The sequence below is a fragment of the Vombatus ursinus genome, unplaced genomic scaffold, assembly GCF_900497805.2.
Source record: "Vombatus ursinus unplaced genomic scaffold, bare-nosed wombat genome assembly UNPS02015398.1, whole genome shotgun sequence".
Classification (NCBI taxonomy): domain Eukaryota; kingdom Metazoa; phylum Chordata; class Mammalia; order Diprotodontia; family Vombatidae; genus Vombatus; species Vombatus ursinus.
Genome location: NW_020955176.1, coordinates 585,795 through 603,593, shown reverse-complemented (window position 1 = coordinate 603,593; position 17,799 = coordinate 585,795). Strand labels below are relative to the sequence as shown.

Here is a 17,799-nt window from a genome sequence, read left to right as displayed (position 1 = left end):
AGTAGTAGTAGTAGTAGTAGTAGTAGTAGTAGTAGTAGTAGTAGTAGTAGTAGTAGTGGTAGTGGTGGTGGTGGTGGTGGTAGTGGTAGTAGTGGTGGTGGTGGTAGTGGTAGTAGTGGTAGTTGTAGTAGTAATAGTAGTAGTAGTAGTAGTAGTAGTAGTAGTAGTAGCAGCAGCAGCAGCAGTAGCAGCAGCAGTAGCAGCAGCAGTAATTTGTACTATTTGGGCTATCACAAACATTTCATTTTATTTCCCCAATCACCTCCATGAGATAAACAAAGAAATTTTTTCAGCCTTATTTTGTGGATGAAGAAATTGATGCTCAGAGAATAATGCAATTTGATAGGTACCATGGTTAACTGTGACTGTGAACCTAGGATACCTAATTCTTGGTCAATCTCCTTTCCCTCTTGTTTGGGGAAGGGGGATGAGGGGGTGGAGAGGGAGGAGTGCCACAGAGACATGAATTGAATTTTTTGTAATGAACGGAATGCAATTCTAGACACATCATCCCCCTACCCCCACCACCTACACCCTAGTCAGGGATGCATTTCCCAGTTTCCTCCCCAGCCCCCAACAGATAATAGGCACATAGGTGAAGTTCCAAGATTCCTAAGAGCTCTATCCCTTCCCCTTACTTCCTCACTCACCCCCAATTTGATGGTGAATCCAGTCCAAGAACACAGCCACCTTGGTATAGACACCTGGTCTGTGGGGTTTTGCACAATTCCAGCCCCAGCTCACCACACCCACCAAGCGCCATATCCCTCGGTCCAGACACACCAGAGAACCTCCACTGTCTCCCTTAGAGACCCCAGGGGCAGAGACAGAGAAGGGAGCAGTTGGTTGGTTCTTCTCAGGAGAAGGGTACCACTAGTGGCCACTGCTACATGCCCAATGGCTAATGATCTGGAGCTCCTACCCCACCCCACTTCCCTCTGGGGAGTCAACCCCCACCCACAGTCAACCCTCACCTCACCCAAAGCCCCCTGCAGGGCAGCCTCCCATTCACTGCTCCTTCAGAGGGCTAGTATCAGTGGTGATCCCCTATAAATCACTTCTGTTCAGTCTAGTTGAATTAATGCTTCATATGCACTCATCACTTTCCCTGCCCATTTATAAAAAGGCCTCCACCCCCAACTCCTGTGGTTCCCAGAGCTCCCCAGCCTGGGATGCCTTCTATACCAACCCCCCAACCCAAATCTCCTCCCGTCTAGCACCTGACATGCATCAGTGTGCCCATCCAGGTAGCCAGCACAGAGCATCTGGGGGGTGATCTTGCCTTTGTACATGCAAGAGCTATTGCAGAGCTGGGGGCTGATCAGGGGCACCAAGGCGTTCTGGAGGGTGTCTGAGCCATACCCTGGAGAAAGCAGAGCCCCAGACAACCATGGAAACAGATACATGGAGATAGAGGCAAAAACTGAGGCCGCAGTCTTGTCAGATGGGGGAGGGCCAGGGAGGAACAGAGGCCCTGGGCAGAGTATTATGAATGTCTCTAGGCCCTGGATTTCCACAAATGGCCTGTTACAAAGTCACAGGAGGTAGTGATATATTCTGTGGAGGCCCCAGGAAGAGGAAGGAGTAAAGAATTAACACAGGACTGTCTTCCCAACGTGAATATGATCCAAAGGACGCCAGTCTAGTAGATCTGGCCAAAGAAGACATCCAGGAAAAGGAGATCTGGGGTACAGTGATATCAGTAAAAGGGGATGAATGTGTCACAGCCAATCTGCTCACAAGGGGGTAGGGGATTCCTCCCAATTACCTCATCTAATACCAACCGCGCACCCTTTCTGGATCTCACTCACCTAGATAGAGGTTGTGGAGCCCCAGCCTGATACCCAGCATTTCGAGCCCTATGGAAAATCCTGCTGCATTTCTGGCAGGCACACAGCCCGCACCGTGTCTGGAGAAGAAGGCCACAGCCCTTGTTTCCTACACTGGACTTTGCTAATTCAGTCCCAGCCCGAGGACCTGAAGGCCACAGCCCTGACCCTCTAGCAAACCTAGCCTCTATTTTTTTGCTGAAGACCCCTTCTGGTCTGGAGGGACAGGTCAAAGGGAAATCTCATCAGGCGAGGGGTTCCCACATATTTTCCTGATGGGGTGCTACTTCTTGTTTCCCACAAAGTCTTGACCATCAAAGCAAAGCCTTGGGAGGAAGCAAGAGTGAGGGGAGGCTAAGAATGGAAGTCACCCCTGGGGCCCAACGATTCACTCCATGGAGATCAGACAAGTATGGTTTCCAGCTCTCTTGGCCAGGGAGCTCCATTGTAGGGGGATAAAATAACGTCTACTCCATCTCTTCCCCCAAATCAGGTCATTGACGCTGGAGCTAGTCCTACTCTGAAAGCCGAAGCCAAGAAACAGGGTCTCATTCCTATGTTAAAAGACTTCTATTCCAGTACTTGTTCCCTGGGAACAAGTTATCCCAACTGGAGCCCCAAGCCAGATAAGGTGCCTTCTCTCTCCAAAGGGAAGCCTCTCCCTACCTCACTTGAAGGGCCAGTGCCCATCAGATCATGCTTTACTCACTGGAGAAGTTCAGTGGCGTCTGGAGCTTCAGCAGAGCAATGTCATAGTCGTGTCTCCGCTTGTGGATTCTAAAGAGGGGATGCAGGATGATCTTGTCCACCACGGCCCCTGTGTGTGGCATGATGTCGTCACGGTTGACAATGCCCACAAAGATCCTCAAAATGGATACGTGGAACAGACTGCATTGGACAAAGAGACGTCGCTAAGCACTGAGCACAGGGCACAGACGTGCCAGAATGACCATGATGCTGGCTGGGGGCAGAGGCGACTGGACAGGAGAAGATGAGCGGGTGCTCTCGGCAGCAAAGTCCAAGCCTTTGATATGTCTGCATCCCCACGTCACCAGGCACAGGAAGCATCAGCACCTCAACCAAGAACTGAAGGGAACCTCAGAGTCATCTGGTTCGGCCTCATCTTACTGATGGGGAAACAGAACCAGGGAGTCTAAGTCACACAGGCAGTAGGCAGGAACCGATCAGAAGCAGCATCAGAACTTAGATCTTTTGATTCCAGAGTCTGTGGGCAGGGGAGAGGGGTGGAGATCCAGAGCAAACATCTAGCAAATATTTTATGGTTGATTGACGAACTAGATGCCAGAAATATTAGAGAACTCCAGCCCCTCAATTTGTTACTGCATCATCACTGTTGTCGTCATCAACCAAAAACGTATCAAGTCCCCAAAGAAGCTCTGTGATATAGGAGAAAGAAGAGTCAGAAAGCCTGGGTTCAAATTCTGGCTCTGGGTTCAAATCCTGACTCTGCCAATGAATAGGTGGGCAACTCTGGCAAATTACCTAACTTCTCTGAGCCTTATCTTCCCATAGATCCCATAGATACATCCCTATCTCTCCAGATTGTGGAGAATAAAGGAGAAAATGGGTTGTAATTGCGAGACTGTAAAGAACTACATAAATGGAAGGGATTTATATAAGCATTCCCTCCAAATATAGCTCAGATGTCACCTGCTTTTCTGACCCCACAGTTATTAGCATTTCTCTCTGCCTCTCTCTCCTCTCTATCTCTCTCTATCTCTGTCTTCTTCCCTCCTTCTCTTTGTCTGTCTCTTTCTCTTCTCCCTCTTCCTGTCTGTCTCTCCTCTGTCTTTTTTCCTCCTTCTCATTCTCCTTCTTCTTCCCTCTGTCTCTCTCTCCTCTCTTCTCTGTCTCCCTCTCTTTCTCTGTCTCTTTCTCTGTCTTTCTCTCTGTCCATCTGTCTCTGTCTCTGTGTATGTGTGTGTGTGTCTCTCTGTCTCCCTCCTTCACCTGATTAAAATTGCTTTGCATATAATTTGCATTTACTTAATCTGTGCTTGTCCTATCCCCTCCCCACAATAAAATGGAGGCTTCTGGAGGACAGGAATAGTTTTATGGTTTATTTTTTTCTCTTCAGCTCCAAGCAGTGACTGACATGTTGTAAGTGCTTAAAAACCATATGTTGAGGGGCAGCTAGGTGGCGCAGTGGATAGAGCACCGGCCCTGAAGTCAGGAGGACCTGAGTTCAAATCCGGCCTCAGACCAAACACTTGACACGTACTAGCTGTGTGACCTTGGGCAAGTCACTTAACCCCAATTGCCTCACCAAAAAAAAACTATATGTTGAACGAATTGAAATTGATTATGATTCTCATTAGCATTCTTGAGAGTAGGGATTATTTCATTCTTTGTATTTGTATCCCCAGTTCCTAGTACAGTGCCAGACACACACTTAATAAACACTCATTTAATGAATGAATCATCATCATTACAAGCATAGTAAAAATTGCATATGGCCCAAATCTAAGCACAGCACAAAAAAGGACTATAAATCCTAACGCTACCCTCTAGAAGTTTATAATCTGTGTCAGACACACCTGCATAGGACATAAAGACAAGAGAAGCATGGCACCCATCCACAAATGAACAGAAAAGGATTCCCATGTGCTCCATAGCTCAGGCAAAGGTTCTTTAAGGGAGTGGATGAGTAGCCTCTAGAGACATACCTGTAGACACAGTGGGCTGCAGTCACCACCCAACTTGGAGTCAGCAGAGAGCCTCCACATGAGTACTGGGGGCCCTTGAATATGCTGACCTGCCAGGGCCATCGCTCAAGGACAGCGGAGGTCCCACCGATAATCCAGGAAGTCAGGTGCTGGACCCCACACTCTGGCCATCATTGGTGGGAATGGAAAAAAGGAAGAGAGAGGCAAAAGTTGGTGCCAGCACCATCACTGAGCACCTTGAGGTAGATGGCCAAGGCCTCTGGGGTCATGGAGTGTGCATGGCTAATTCTCAATAAGCCTTGGAGATAAGATGGGAAGCTTGGATAATGGAACTCCATACATATTCCCCAATGTGACTATATGTATATAACCTCAATGTGACTAAGAGTTTCAACTTCCTCCTGGTTTTGAGGCTGCTAACAAGTTGTAGGATAGACTTAGTTGAAATTCACCTCAGTTTGGTCTCTAGGAGGCAAGGAGGAGGAGGAGGAGGGGGAGAAAGTACAAGATGACCAAAAGGCATTAGACACCAGGTGCAAAACAGTACCTAGATAATCCTAAAACTTCATTAACCACGCTGGCATCTCTAGGGGAATGGGAAAGGTCTCTTGCTCATTTCAGCCCCATCCACCAAGCCCAAACTTGGCTTCCCTTTATAGGCCGCCATGTTTCCTCCTGGCAACATCTCACCCCTTTTCCCCCTTCCCCATGGGTGAAGTGCACAAAGAGGATCATCTGATAATGGAGAATTGGCCACAAATCAAATGAGATCCTTGTGTGAGACCAGTACACAGGCACAGTCACTAGATATATATAGAGGTGAACAGCAATTACCTCACTAGTAAACAGTTTATACCAGGGGTGAGGAACCTGCAGCTTCAAGGCCACATGTGGCCTTCTAGGTCCTTGGGTACAGCCTTTTGACTGAGTCCAAGTTTTACAGAACAAATCCTTTTATTAAGTGGATTCAGTCAAACAGCCACACTTGAGGACCTAGAGGACCACATGTGGCCTCGAGGCTGCAGGTTCCCCACCCCTGGTTTATACCTTTATGTTTTACACATACCCTGAATTGTAAGGAAAAGGAGTTTTCCCATTACCTAATCTAGGGCTCTGCACATAGTAGGGATTAATGAATATTTGGTTAATCATATATGTTGAATGATTGAAACTACCCTCTGCTCCCCAGCTGGGAAACTAACTGTGGGGGGTGGCAGGGGTGGGGGGAGATGCCTGCCAAGGTCATCCATCTCCACATCCTAAGGTCCTGCTCATTCCTCTTGGCAGGGGGGAGGGGGGAGCTGTAACTCACCTGAGCATTTGAGGAAGACAACCCGGCCTAAGGCACAACTGTTCCTATAAAGCAGTGAGGGTTAAGAAAAGGAGGGGTCAATGCTGGGACTTCTTGTTCATACCCAAGGGCTTAGGGCCCTTTATCTCACAGCAATATAGTCACCCTTTAAGCTCTTGTCTAAGTGGATAGAGCACTGGACCTGGAGTCAGGAAGACCTCAGTTCAAATCCAGTCTCAGACACTTACTAGCTGGGTGGACAAATCCCTTAACCCTGTTTGCCTCAGTTTCCTCATCTGTAAAATTATCTGGAGAAGGAAATGGCAAACCACTCCAGTGTCTTTGCCAAGAAAAACCCAAATGGGATCACGAAGAACCAGACACAACTGAAACAAGTGAATAACAATGAAAGGCTTTTCCCCTCCTCAGAAAAGGGCATCAGAATGGCCACACGCCTTCAGGGCAGTGTTCAACCAAAGCAAAAGCCACTCCTGGCAGAGAGGGTAGACATAGGCTTGATTTATAAACAACTAGATGGTGTAAGTGGATGAAGTGCTGGAATTGGAGTCAGGAAAAAAAGATCTGAGTTTGAATCCTGCCTCAGAAACTTACTGTATGGCCCTAAGCAAGTCACATAGCCTCTCTGTGACTCAGTTTCCTCATCTGTAAAATGAGGAAGTTGGTTTCAATAGACTCTAAAGTCACTATTGGCTCTGAATCTATGGCCCCATGATCCTATTTATACTTTGGGCATGCACATAAAAGAGATACAGTGCTCAGCTACAGGTACATCACAGGTCCAAATGATCCCCTGAGAAAACTATACTTTCCCTGTCTTAGTCCCAGTTGAATTCAGCCCCATCAGCCAGAGATTGGAGAAGTCTCACTTTTGCTAGTCATCACCCAACCCTAAATTAATCTCTTTCCTCTCCTCCCCCACAATCCTCCAGTTTGCCATCTACTTCCACTAAACTAGAATGTTTCTAATCTCCCCCTTGAGAAAACAAAAAGGTGTTCCCTATTTAAATACTCAGGTATTTACTTATGCCTCACATATTCACTCCTTCCTCTCCTATAGACCCTGCAAAGGAGGAAGAGTCTGGGAGAAAAAGATGTGGGGACAGGCACAAGAAAGGTGGGTATCCCACTCACTCATAGTTAGTGGGCTTGCTGCATTGGTCCTGGCCAACCTCCAACATGTGGGAGAATATCTTACAGGCCTAGGTATTTTTCTTGTCTCTAGGCAGTCCACTGATCTTGGCCAGGATGGGGAGATTTATCTCTTTCTTTAGGATTACCTGGATCTTATGCGATTTCTGGTTGGCAATCTCTGCCTCATCCCTAGATGCCCCTAATGGCCTGGCACCACTCCCTCCTCTTGAAGAAAAAGAAAGCTCTGTGCCTGAGATCTCCAGGGGAAATGGGAAGGATTCCTCCTGTTGACCTCATCCCCTTCTACTCAACCCAAACCCTACCTGTGCTGCCACATGTCCTCCAAGCGACCCCCTGATCCAGGAAGAAACTGGAGAAACTCCTGAGAACTGTTGACCTTGATATCAGTCAGGTTCACTCCTTTGTGGTGACTGAGTCTTGACAAAAAAAAAAAAAGGTAGCCTTAGCACAGAAATTAGAAGAAATGAGTTTAAACTGCAACAGAAGGAATATGAGTTAGATTCTAAGGGGGAATCATTGAAATGGATGGCAGAGTGAGGAAGGAAACAGATCCTTCCTCTCTTGGGGTCTTTTGTTGTTATTGTTGAAAATGACATAGATTCTCAAAAGTCTGGGCCTAAAGGCAAGAGAACATGCTAGATGACCTCAGCATTGGGGATCATTCTGGAGAGAAATGGAAATATGGGACAAATAAAGGAATCTCCCCACCTTCCAGTCCTCTCTCTCTCTCTCTTCCTCTCCTCCATTTCCCCAGCCCTCCTACACTCCCACTCCCACCAAGGTACCTGAGATGTCCGAGGTATCCACAAATCCAGGTCCCTAAGGCAGGACTCCAGCCCTCATGGCATACCAGAAGCCAGCCTGGCCATGCCCTTACCTGCACTTCCGGTAAGAAGTTTCTGGAGTTTATTCTGAAAGATACTGAAACCACAGCATGAAAAACCACATTGTCGCCTGAGCTCACCAGCACTCGGGTAGCAGGGAAGTACAGGCTCTGGAACCTAGCAGGGTACCCTAAGAGTCTGGACAAGATGGTGCTTGATGGGGTTTGGAAGAAAGGCCTGGGTACAGACATCCACCCGGGTTATTCTGGACAGGAACTGGCAGGGTGTTTTCCAAAGAAAAGGCAAAATGCACAAATTAGAGAAAATTCATATCCCCAAGCCCCAGGCCCTTGCCCCAGTTTAGGCCAAACAGTCCACCTGTCTCTAAGGGGAACCCTGTCTCCTGATACAAGAAAAGAGGCCATCTGGAGCTCAATTTTCTAAGATTGCCTAACCCTCTAGATCTTTCCCAGGCCCCAGGTCCTGGCTAAGGACAAGCTGCAGGGACAGACGAGATTGCCCCCAGAGAGCAATGAGTCAGCCCAGACTGTGCTAAAAGCCAGAATTCGTCTCCTTAAGGACAGGCCCAGCTCAGGGTCCTGTCCCTCTCCACCCTAATGCCTCAACTTCCCCTCCCTCCCACCCAAGGAGCCAGGGGGCTTTCCATCCATCCTTGACTGTGGTTGATGAAAGTAGAACCATAATGGAGAAATGAGACCCAGAATTCTCTTGACTTGCATCCAGAATCCTGAATGTAAGGGGAGAATCTTGAAGGAGAGATTTCCTATAAGCATAGACTGGGGAGCAGGACTCAAGAAAGAGGAAAGGTCACCCACCTGACTTAGAGACTGTTGGGGTGAGGGGACTCTCTGTACAACTCATGACATTCTTTTGCTGCAGGGTCTTCAACAAGGCATTTGTCCTGAAAAGCAGGACTAAAGAAAGAGGTGGAAAGGGAGGGGGAGAGGGAAGGTCAGGAGAGGCCCAATGACAGCCACCATGGACAACCAGTGAATTCTAAAATGGGACAGGCCTCCAAAGGGGACACTTCATCCTGGGCTCTATGCAGGGCAGCTAGGTGAAAGTCTTTCTCACATTCTAGCAAGAGTTGCTCCACAAATTCTCTGAATCAACCATTAATCATTCAGATGACTTTCAGCCCTCACTATTGAAAAGTTCCTCTTTATGCCTAACCCAAGTCCCTCCTGCTGCAGTTCTAATCCATTTCCTCCTGTTCTCTTCTTGGTGAAGACAAGGAATAATCCTTATCCCCTTCCTCCTTTAGTGACTTATCTGTCCCAAGTACTCCTTTTCCCTTCAAATCTTCCCCCACCCACCCACCCTAAACCTATTCCTTTGCCCCTATCCTTCCAGTTCTCCTAATGGATCAGAAAGGAGTGTTTTAAGCCTAGTAAATCATGAGGCAGGCTATAGCTCAGGGTCCCCAGCCTCAAAGACAGTCCTATTATTATCACTGTCCTATTACCTTAGCACTGACCTAGAAGCCAGATCCCAACGCCTATCCCAGCCATCAGCCCAATGGTCGTGAATAAGATACACCCACGCCTTCCCCACCTTGGAAAGGTCCTGCGACCATCAGGGAAGTCTGTAAAAAGGAGCAGAGAGAACCTGAGGCCCCGGAACCCTGACAGCCTAATCAGGCCCTCTCCCCAGGTTCCACTTTGGGGAACCTCCCATTGGGGCCTCAAGCAAGTAACCTTGAAGGTGACCCTCTGACATGTCCCAAGAACAGATGAAATGGGAAAAGAGAGGAAATTCAGTTGTCCCCTCTTCTGAGCAAACTGGACAAGGGAGCTTCCTCTCCTTCCAGGTCAGGAATAGGAAGAAGAGGGAAGGGTAGACCAAAATGGGGAGGAGAAGATATGAATGAACAAAGAAACAGGATGGCATTTAATTTATCTGACCTTTGGTTTCCTCATGTGTAAAATGGGCACGATATTACCTGAATTACTTACTTCACAGGGTTGTGAGACTCAAGCAAGATAATATATATAACAGAATATAATGCCCCTTTGCATGTGTAGAAGACTCTGTCCTGCCCTGCCCTTCTTTACTGTCCGTCTTCTGTCTTTTGGTGATTTCATTCCTCCCATGGGTTCATAGGACTACCAGATCTAGATACCTGGCCCTCATCTCTCTCCTCAGTTTCAGTCTCCCATCACCAACTCCACCTATATATCCCAGAGGTATCCAAACTCAACATATCCAAAACAGAAGTCATGATCTTTCTCCCCCTCTTTCTAACTCTCTTGTTTCTGTTGAGGTCGCCACCCTTTTTCCAAACACTCAACTTTGAAATGTCCAAGTCTCCATTGACTCTTCATTCTGCCCTCCCAGTATACAGTCAGACTAGCCTCGTCCACCCTTCTTTTACGATATGTCTCCTATCTGCTCCCTGCTCGTAGAGCTCTTACCCAAGTTCAAGTTCTCATCACCCTGCCCCAAACTGTTGCAATAACCTCTAATTGATTTCCCTGACTTAAGTCTCCTCCGTTATCGATCCATTCTCCACACAGATGCCAAATTGACATTGACTATGTCACTCCCATACTGGAGAAGTATCTGTGCCTCACTCTTACCTCTGGAATAAAAATACAGAAATTTCTGTTTGGCATTTAAAGCCCCTTACAGTCTGACTCCAGACAATCTTTCTAAATTAATTTCACACTATTTTCCCTCGTATGACCTATGCCCCAACTTAATTAGTCACTTGGTATTCCCCTGTGCCTTTGCCTGACGGCACCCCCTTCAACCCTTAGAACTCCCAAATTGCCTAGTATTTACTTTTTATATTTAGTGTTTTGTGTGTGTACATGTTACTTTTTCCAATCAGAATGTAAGTTTCTTGAAGGCAGGCATTATCTCATTTTTGACTCTGTACCACCAACACCTAGCATGATGATTTTCACACAGTAATTGCTTAATGCTTGCTTAATTGGATGGAAGTGCTTTGTAAATTTTAAAAGGCCATTATGGAGGAAGAGGGGAGATGGAAACCCCAAAGACCTGAATAGCCCACAGACTATTCTGATCTAATACCTGATAGTTGTCAGGTCAGAGAAGGATGGCCAGCACACCCCCCTCTACCCCTAAGGCCTCCTTCCAATGTTGTGCTCCTTGAATTCTCCACTGTCCTCCCCAGCCCTATCCTCACTGAATTCTTCCTGGTACTCGACTATCTCTGGCTGGTCTCCAGGCTCCTCTCCAGGGATTACTGGCACCGGGCTGGCCTCTCCACCAGGATGCCTTTCCAAATCATGCTGGTCACCCTGATTCACATTCTAGGAAGAAAAATAAATTAAAGATATATAGAACTCCCTCTCTCCATTATCAGTCTCAGACTCTTACTCTTGACATTTTTGGCTGTCTGGTGAAGCCTCTATATATGGGCCTCTTCTCAGAAAAATATTTTTCAATTTATAAAATAAAATATGGAAGGTTACAAAGGAAAACAATTATATTGAAAATAATTGCTAATAATGATGTTAATAATATAATAATATATAAATGTAATCTATAATATGCAAATGTATTATAAATATGTAATAAATATAATATGTTAATAATAATTAGTAAATAGTGCTTTAAGGTTTGCAAGATGCTCTACAAATATTATCTCATTGATTCTCACAACCATCCCATGAGGGAGGTGCTATTACTAACCCCATTTTACATATGAGAAAACTGAGACAGAGGTTAAGTGACTTGCCCAGAGTCACATAGCTAGTAAGTGTCAGAGGATGATGAATTTGAACTCAGGTCTTTGTGACTCTGGTCCAATGCTCCATGTAGCTGCCTCAGATATAACTCTCTTGAAATATAGTTATCAAAATGTTTTCAAAAACAAGTTCAGACTTCCCCCCTCCAAGTCAAGAACCCCAGGGAGGGTCCAAAGCTCCCAAAGCATGCCACTACCTCCTTGGCTATTGTTTGGTGATCCTTTTCTTCATGTATCATTCACCACAGCAGCTGCTCCAAACATTTTCCCCCATCCCTGAGCCCCCAGCCCCACTCTGTGACCCTCACTCTTAGCAGATGGTTTGGTTGCCTGGTCTCTGGGATATGTCCAGTCTGTGCATCATATAACCCCTTATCTTCCCTCTTCTCCACCTTAGCATTTGTCTGTAACCTCACCCATTCACTAGACCAGAGGTTCCCAAACTTATTTGGTCTACTTCCCCATTTTAAAAAAAAAATTCCTTAGCTCCCTCCTGGGTTTCTTAAACCCTTTAATAGTTTTTTTGAAAGCTGAGTCATTTCAAAAATATATAAAATATTTTTATGTGACACACCTTAAATTTAATAATTTATTGTAAATTTGTGGAGGGTTTTACCTGCACTAAAATGTTGGTATTACAAACAAGTCATTATACCCACATATGCTTGTTGATGCATGCTGGACTTCTTGAAAACGTAGAACATGCTCGCCTGCCAACACTTGCTTGTTAAGACCCATCAGCAGACTTGACCACTGATCAGTTATAACTTGCATTTTGTTTGTTAATTTGGAAAATAATGTAATCACTACGACTTTAACTCTGTTAAACAACAGATGAAACATGTTTGAATGGTTTTTAAAAATTTTCTGATCTTCTCCTCTTTCCTTATGCTTCCACCACCCCCTTATTTTATTCAATGCCCCCAGTTGCCCCCAGGCTACCACCACCCCCCAGGGGGCAGTATGGCCCACTTTGGGAACCTCTGCTCTAGACGTTCCTCTTTACCTGCCCCCTGAGTACCCAGCCCCTCCCACCTTCTCTGGTCCTCTGTCAATCTCTTCCTCTCTCCTGCCTCCATCCTCTCCGCCCACAGACATGGCCAAGCCTCGGCCACTCTCAGACCCTTCTCTTCTGTCCATGGATGGAAGCCGCTCCTCTTATCAAGGCACGTATAAAGTTTTTTGAGGGAGGTTCCCCTCACTGTAAACCTGGAATGCCAGTTTCCCTAAACAGATCCATGAGCCCACGAGCAGCGCAGGCATCCCCCAGAGGACCTGAGGCAGGGGGAGGAGCCGGCCCCTGGGATGGGCGGGGCTCAGAGCAGGTCGGTCATCCCTTCTCTGCCAATGAGCACGGAGCTAGGGACAGGCATCCCCTCCCCCTCCAAGGGACGAGCCCAGCAGGGGGCCTGGGATTCTGGAACAGGAAGAGAACGCTGTCTGTGCCTGCTGATTAGGGAGAGCTGACACCAAAGGGGGTCTGCTTAGAGCTGGGACGGGTCAGACACCTGCCTCCAACCAGGCCTGGAGGAGGTGAGCTCATCTAAGCAGAGGACCAGCTGGCTACTCATGTGCCCTAATCACAGAGGCTGCCCAGACAGAACTGGGTTAGAAGGGTTCTAAAAGGAAGGAGAAAGAGAGAGAAATAGGACCCAGTCTGGCCCTTCATGATCACTGCTTCCTTCTCCACTATTTAACACTTTCATCAATGATTTGGAGAGAGGTATAGATAACTGTGTGATCATAGCTGTGGATGATACAAATCTGGGAGGCATGGATAATAAGCATGGATGACAATCAGAATCCAAAAGAAAAAAAAGATCTTTCCAGGCTAGAAAATTGGGCTAAACCTAATAAGATGAAATGTAATAGGGATATATGTGAAATCTTACACTTGCGTTCAAGAAATGAATTTTACAAGTACGGAATGGGAAAGGCATGGTTGGAGAACAATTTGTCTGGAAAAAGATCTGGGGCTCCTAGTGGTCAACCAGCTCAGTTTTGAGTCAGCAGAGTGATATGGCAGGCAGCCATGAATTTGGCTGATTAGAGGGGGCTCCCTATTGATGGGAGCTGGTCCTCTTATCAAGGTATATGTAAAGTTTGTTTTTGGAGGGGTTCCCCTTATTGTAAACCTGGAATGTCCGTTTCCCTGAACAGACCCAGCAGCCCACATTAGGAGAGGCAGAGCTTCTTGGAGCAAGGATTCAATAAGGATTGTACTCTGCCATGCCCAGAGAAAGAAACGATATTGATAAGCTAGAGGTCTAGAGAAGAGCAACGTGGATGGTGAAGAGCCTTGAGTTCGTGCCATGTCAGAACCAGGTGGAGGAAGTGGGAACATTTAGCCTGGAGAAGGTTGAGGGGACGTGATAATCTGTCTTCAACAATCGGAAAGACTGTCACGTAAACTACATGTTCTGCATGATTTCACATGTATAATTGATATATTGCTTGCCTTTTCAGTGGGTGGGGGAGAAGCTGGAGAGAGGGAGAGGATTTAGTATTCACAGTTTTTAAAAATGAATGTTAAAATAAATAAATAGTATGTCTAATAGGCTCTCGTATAGAAGAGGGGTTAGAGTATTCTATTTGGCCCCAAAGGGCAGAACTGAGAAAAATGGGTAGGAGGGTTGAAAAAGGCAAACTTAGGCTTGATATAAGGACAATTTCCCAATCATTACAGCAGTGTTTGGGGAGGTGGAGGCTTCCCCTCCCTGGAGGTCCACAACCAGGGCCTGGAGTTCATGGGGTTGTGCTGTCTATCTTTTTCAGGCATAGGTTGAACTGTATGACTGCCAAGGTCCCTTCCAACTCTAAAAGTCTATGGTAACTATCCCTTAAAGAATATTGTCTGTAATTTGCCAGGAATCAAAATCAAGTTCCCTGGCCTTTGGTTTGCAGATGCCACTCTTTTGTTTTTGTTGTGTTTGTTTTTAATCACAATGTTGGTCTTTCTCCAGTCCAGTAGCACCTCTCCCACCCTCTACTGAATAGGATTGTTTGTTTTTAGAAACATCTTCCCTTATTTTTGCAAACATCTTGCCTAGTTTTGCCTTCTGACTTCACAGCTCTGTTCCATCTTTGAACTTTAGACTGGTAACCTCCATCTGATTGAGGAGGCAGAAGCAAGTAGATCTGTGGAAATGTCTGTCTCTCATCAGCCTTGTTCAGGTCAACAGCCTATAAATAGCCCCGTGGAAATGCTCTTGGGAGACCTATGAGAAGGATCAGCTCCCACAAATGGGGGAGAAATGAAATGCCACCCGCTCCCGTGGAAAGATAGGCAACCAAATGGCACAGTGTATGGAGTGCTGGGCCTGGAGTCAGGAAGACCTGAATACAAATCCAACCTCAGAAACTGACTAGCTGTGTGACGGGTTAATTATACCACTTTAAAGTTGAAAAAGACCTCATACTCCAAACCCAGTGTTCCATCCACTGCATCACACTGGAAATGGGACATTGATGGGTGTGGAGAAACCTGATTTCACGGCTTGACTTTGAGACTGTCTTATCCAGTCTTAAGAGTGATTAAATCACCAAGTAAGTGAGGGAGGCCTGTGGAGCTATATTAGGGTTGGGGGCCTGACTATACGGAACCTCAGAAGGCAAAGAATGCCAACTTCAACCCCATCCCTGGAGCTACTTGGGGAGCTTCCCCCCAACTCTGAAACAAATAGAGAGGGCAGGGCAAGGGGAAGAAAGGATAAATAAATCAGATCTTACCATATGAGAGAGGACAGTTAACACTCAACTCTAAGGCTTCAGGATCTGTCACGACAGGACTTGTCTTCTGCTCCCCAGGAGCTGCTGGCTGCTTATGTACCCCGAATCCTCAGTTGGGTTGGATTGCCAGCTCTCTGCCTCTCTTATCTGCCGCCCCTCCCTAGATCCCCCAGGCCCTCCCTCCCAGATGGGCCCTCAGTTGGGCTGCTATTCCAACAAGGGGGAAGGAGGGCTGGGTTGGCCACGATCACCACCCTTCCAGATGCTAATTGGATGCCAGGAAACAGAGAAGAGTATTGGGGGGTGGGGAGTAAAGGGCAGGGAAAGGGGAGGGTGCTGGGGGATGACTGGTGGACTGTTGCCTAGCGACTCGGTCCCTCGTGCCAAAAAGTGTGCAGTCTTTGCCTGCGCTGGGCAAATTTTCCCTTCTAAATGACGTCTGTCTGGAGATGGAGTGAAGGCAATATTAGCATTTGTTGACATTTCTGAGTTAGGCTTCTAGGTGTCTAGGCTTCACCAGCTCTCTATTTGGATGGAAGGGGTAGTTGTCATAATATGTGGGTGATGGCAGGAGGGAACTCAGATGCCCCCACACTCACAGGGACTGAGCATCAGTACTGTCTGAGATTCAGGAAATGCCATCTGACCTGCAGCTGGGCCTGGTGAGCACAAATGTTAGGTGATTTCTTTGGGCATATGGAATTGACCCAGAGAAGGAGAAAGGACAGATGGGATAGGAGCTGAACTAACTGGTGACTCCCATCTAAAATCTGTCTTTCCAATCCTTTCCTGCCTTCAGAGGCTCAGAGAAGGTCTTACACTGATCCCAACTAAACACTGACAGTATTAGGTGAACATAAAATTTAACTTCCTTGAGCCCTAGCTCTGTCATCTTTAAAAAGGGGTGATATGTGTTAAGATCTGCACTATCTAACTTGAAAGGTTGTTGTGAAGAAAACTCTTTGTAAAACATATAATGGGAGCTATTATTCATTATCTCCTAATATTTAAACTTCTAAGCCTTGGTTTCCACATCTGCCAAATGGGTATAATAATAGCACCTACCTCACAGGGTTGTTACGATGATCAAATGAGATAATACATATAAAGTGTTTTGCAGACCTTAGAGTGATATATAAAATGCTGATTGTTATTGTTTTTTTTTGTTTTTTTTTTTTGGCGGGGAAGGAGCAGGGCAGAGGGAGAATGCTGATGGCAGAGAACAGTGCTATGGCATCATCGGTATGGTGAGAAGCTACCTGTGAGGACGCTGGTTCTACCCACGCAGATCAGCATTGGGTCCACAGCTTAAAGTCTTAGAGGGTCACCTTGATCACTGATGGGGTGAAGTAATTTGCCCTGACTCATGCAAGCAGTACACACGTCAGAGGCAGGACCTTAAACCAGATCTATCTGACTCCAAGGCCTTGTGCTCTATGAACAACACCACACTACCCAGCACAGAGAGGACACTAAATGTTTGTCATCTGATTGATCAGTGAGCAGATTTCTGACCCTTATTCTTACCTTCCCATCTCCCTATTTTCCACTCGAACACATGCATATTTAGTTCTCTATTCTTAGGAGGCAGGAAAAGTATATAGAACTCCTACAAAGAGATTATAATGATTTCTGGGTGGTCGTTTTGAGAGATGACCCATGTCAGCCATCCCTCATTCTCTGAATTTTGCCACCATTTCCCCATGTCTCCCACCTCACTCACTCCCCCTGTTTTTTTTCTTCTATATGTTATCTTCCCTCATTAGAGTGTAAACTTCTTGAAGATAGTGGCTATCTTTCTTTTTGCTTGAATTCATATCCTCAGCCCAGAGTTCAACTCCTAGCAAACAGTAAGTGACTGACGGGTCTTCTGAGGACCTAATAACCAGTGAAGGAGAAAGCCATTCCTGAAGAAGACTGGGACATCCTCAGTGATTAGAGCCAGCCTGGCCCTGATCGGTATAGGACACCTCAAATCATAGGATTTTAGAGTCAAAAAAGACTTGTATCAGTGACCTTCCAGTCCAACTCCCTCCTTTCCAACGCTGACTTTACAGATGAGGGAGCTGAAGCCCAAAGGTCAGTCATGCACTCACAGACTCTCACAGGTGGAAGGGGCCAACCTGAATCTCTACGAGAAGCCCTTCTACTTCCCTGGCAGATAGTCATCCAGGTCTGGCTTAAAAACCTCCAGTGAAGGAGAACCTGCCACTTCCCAAGGCTGACAGCAAGTGACTTACCCAAGATCACACAGCCGATATGTGGCAGAGCTGGAATTTAAACCCGGATTTCCTAACTCCCTCTCTTGGTGTCCCCATCAGCCCCTCCGTGGTTCTGTTAGTATGAGTAAATATTATCACCCCCATTTCATAGATGAGAGAAAGGGGCCCAAAAAGTTGGGATGAACGTAATATCAAATAACTCTATGCAGATGATATACGTATATGTATATATACACATGTATACGGAGCTCAAGAGAGAGGCTAGGAATGGATATAGATATACATATATGTATACACACACACAC

The 17,799-nt window shown here is 46.4% G+C and overlaps 1 protein-coding gene across 1 annotated transcript in view; it reads right to left on the bottom strand.

The window, feature by feature from the left end:
• The window catches only part of TMPRSS5 (transmembrane serine protease 5), a 16,207-nt gene extending 818 nt beyond the window's left edge, over nucleotides 1–15,389 (bottom strand). The window contains exons 1-12 of the mRNA XM_027847356.1: nucleotides 15,273–15,389; nucleotides 10,980–11,106; nucleotides 9,303–9,410; nucleotides 8,641–8,739; nucleotides 7,766–7,901; nucleotides 7,283–7,396; nucleotides 5,829–5,872; nucleotides 4,517–4,679; nucleotides 2,539–2,717; nucleotides 1,812–1,859; nucleotides 1,221–1,363; nucleotides 651–804 (exon numbers count right to left, since the gene is read on the bottom strand). Coding sequence (XP_027703157.1) covers nucleotides 651–804; nucleotides 1,221–1,363; nucleotides 1,812–1,859; nucleotides 2,539–2,717; nucleotides 4,517–4,679; nucleotides 5,829–5,872; nucleotides 7,283–7,396; nucleotides 7,766–7,901; nucleotides 8,641–8,739; nucleotides 9,303–9,410; nucleotides 10,980–11,106; nucleotides 15,273–15,275 — 1,318 coding nt within the window. The 5' untranslated portion in view covers nucleotides 15,276–15,389. The remainder of the gene's footprint in view (nucleotides 1–650; nucleotides 805–1,220; nucleotides 1,364–1,811; nucleotides 1,860–2,538; nucleotides 2,718–4,516; nucleotides 4,680–5,828; nucleotides 5,873–7,282; nucleotides 7,397–7,765; nucleotides 7,902–8,640; nucleotides 8,740–9,302; nucleotides 9,411–10,979; nucleotides 11,107–15,272) is intronic.
• Between the last annotated feature and the right edge of the window lie 2,410 nt (nucleotides 15,390–17,799).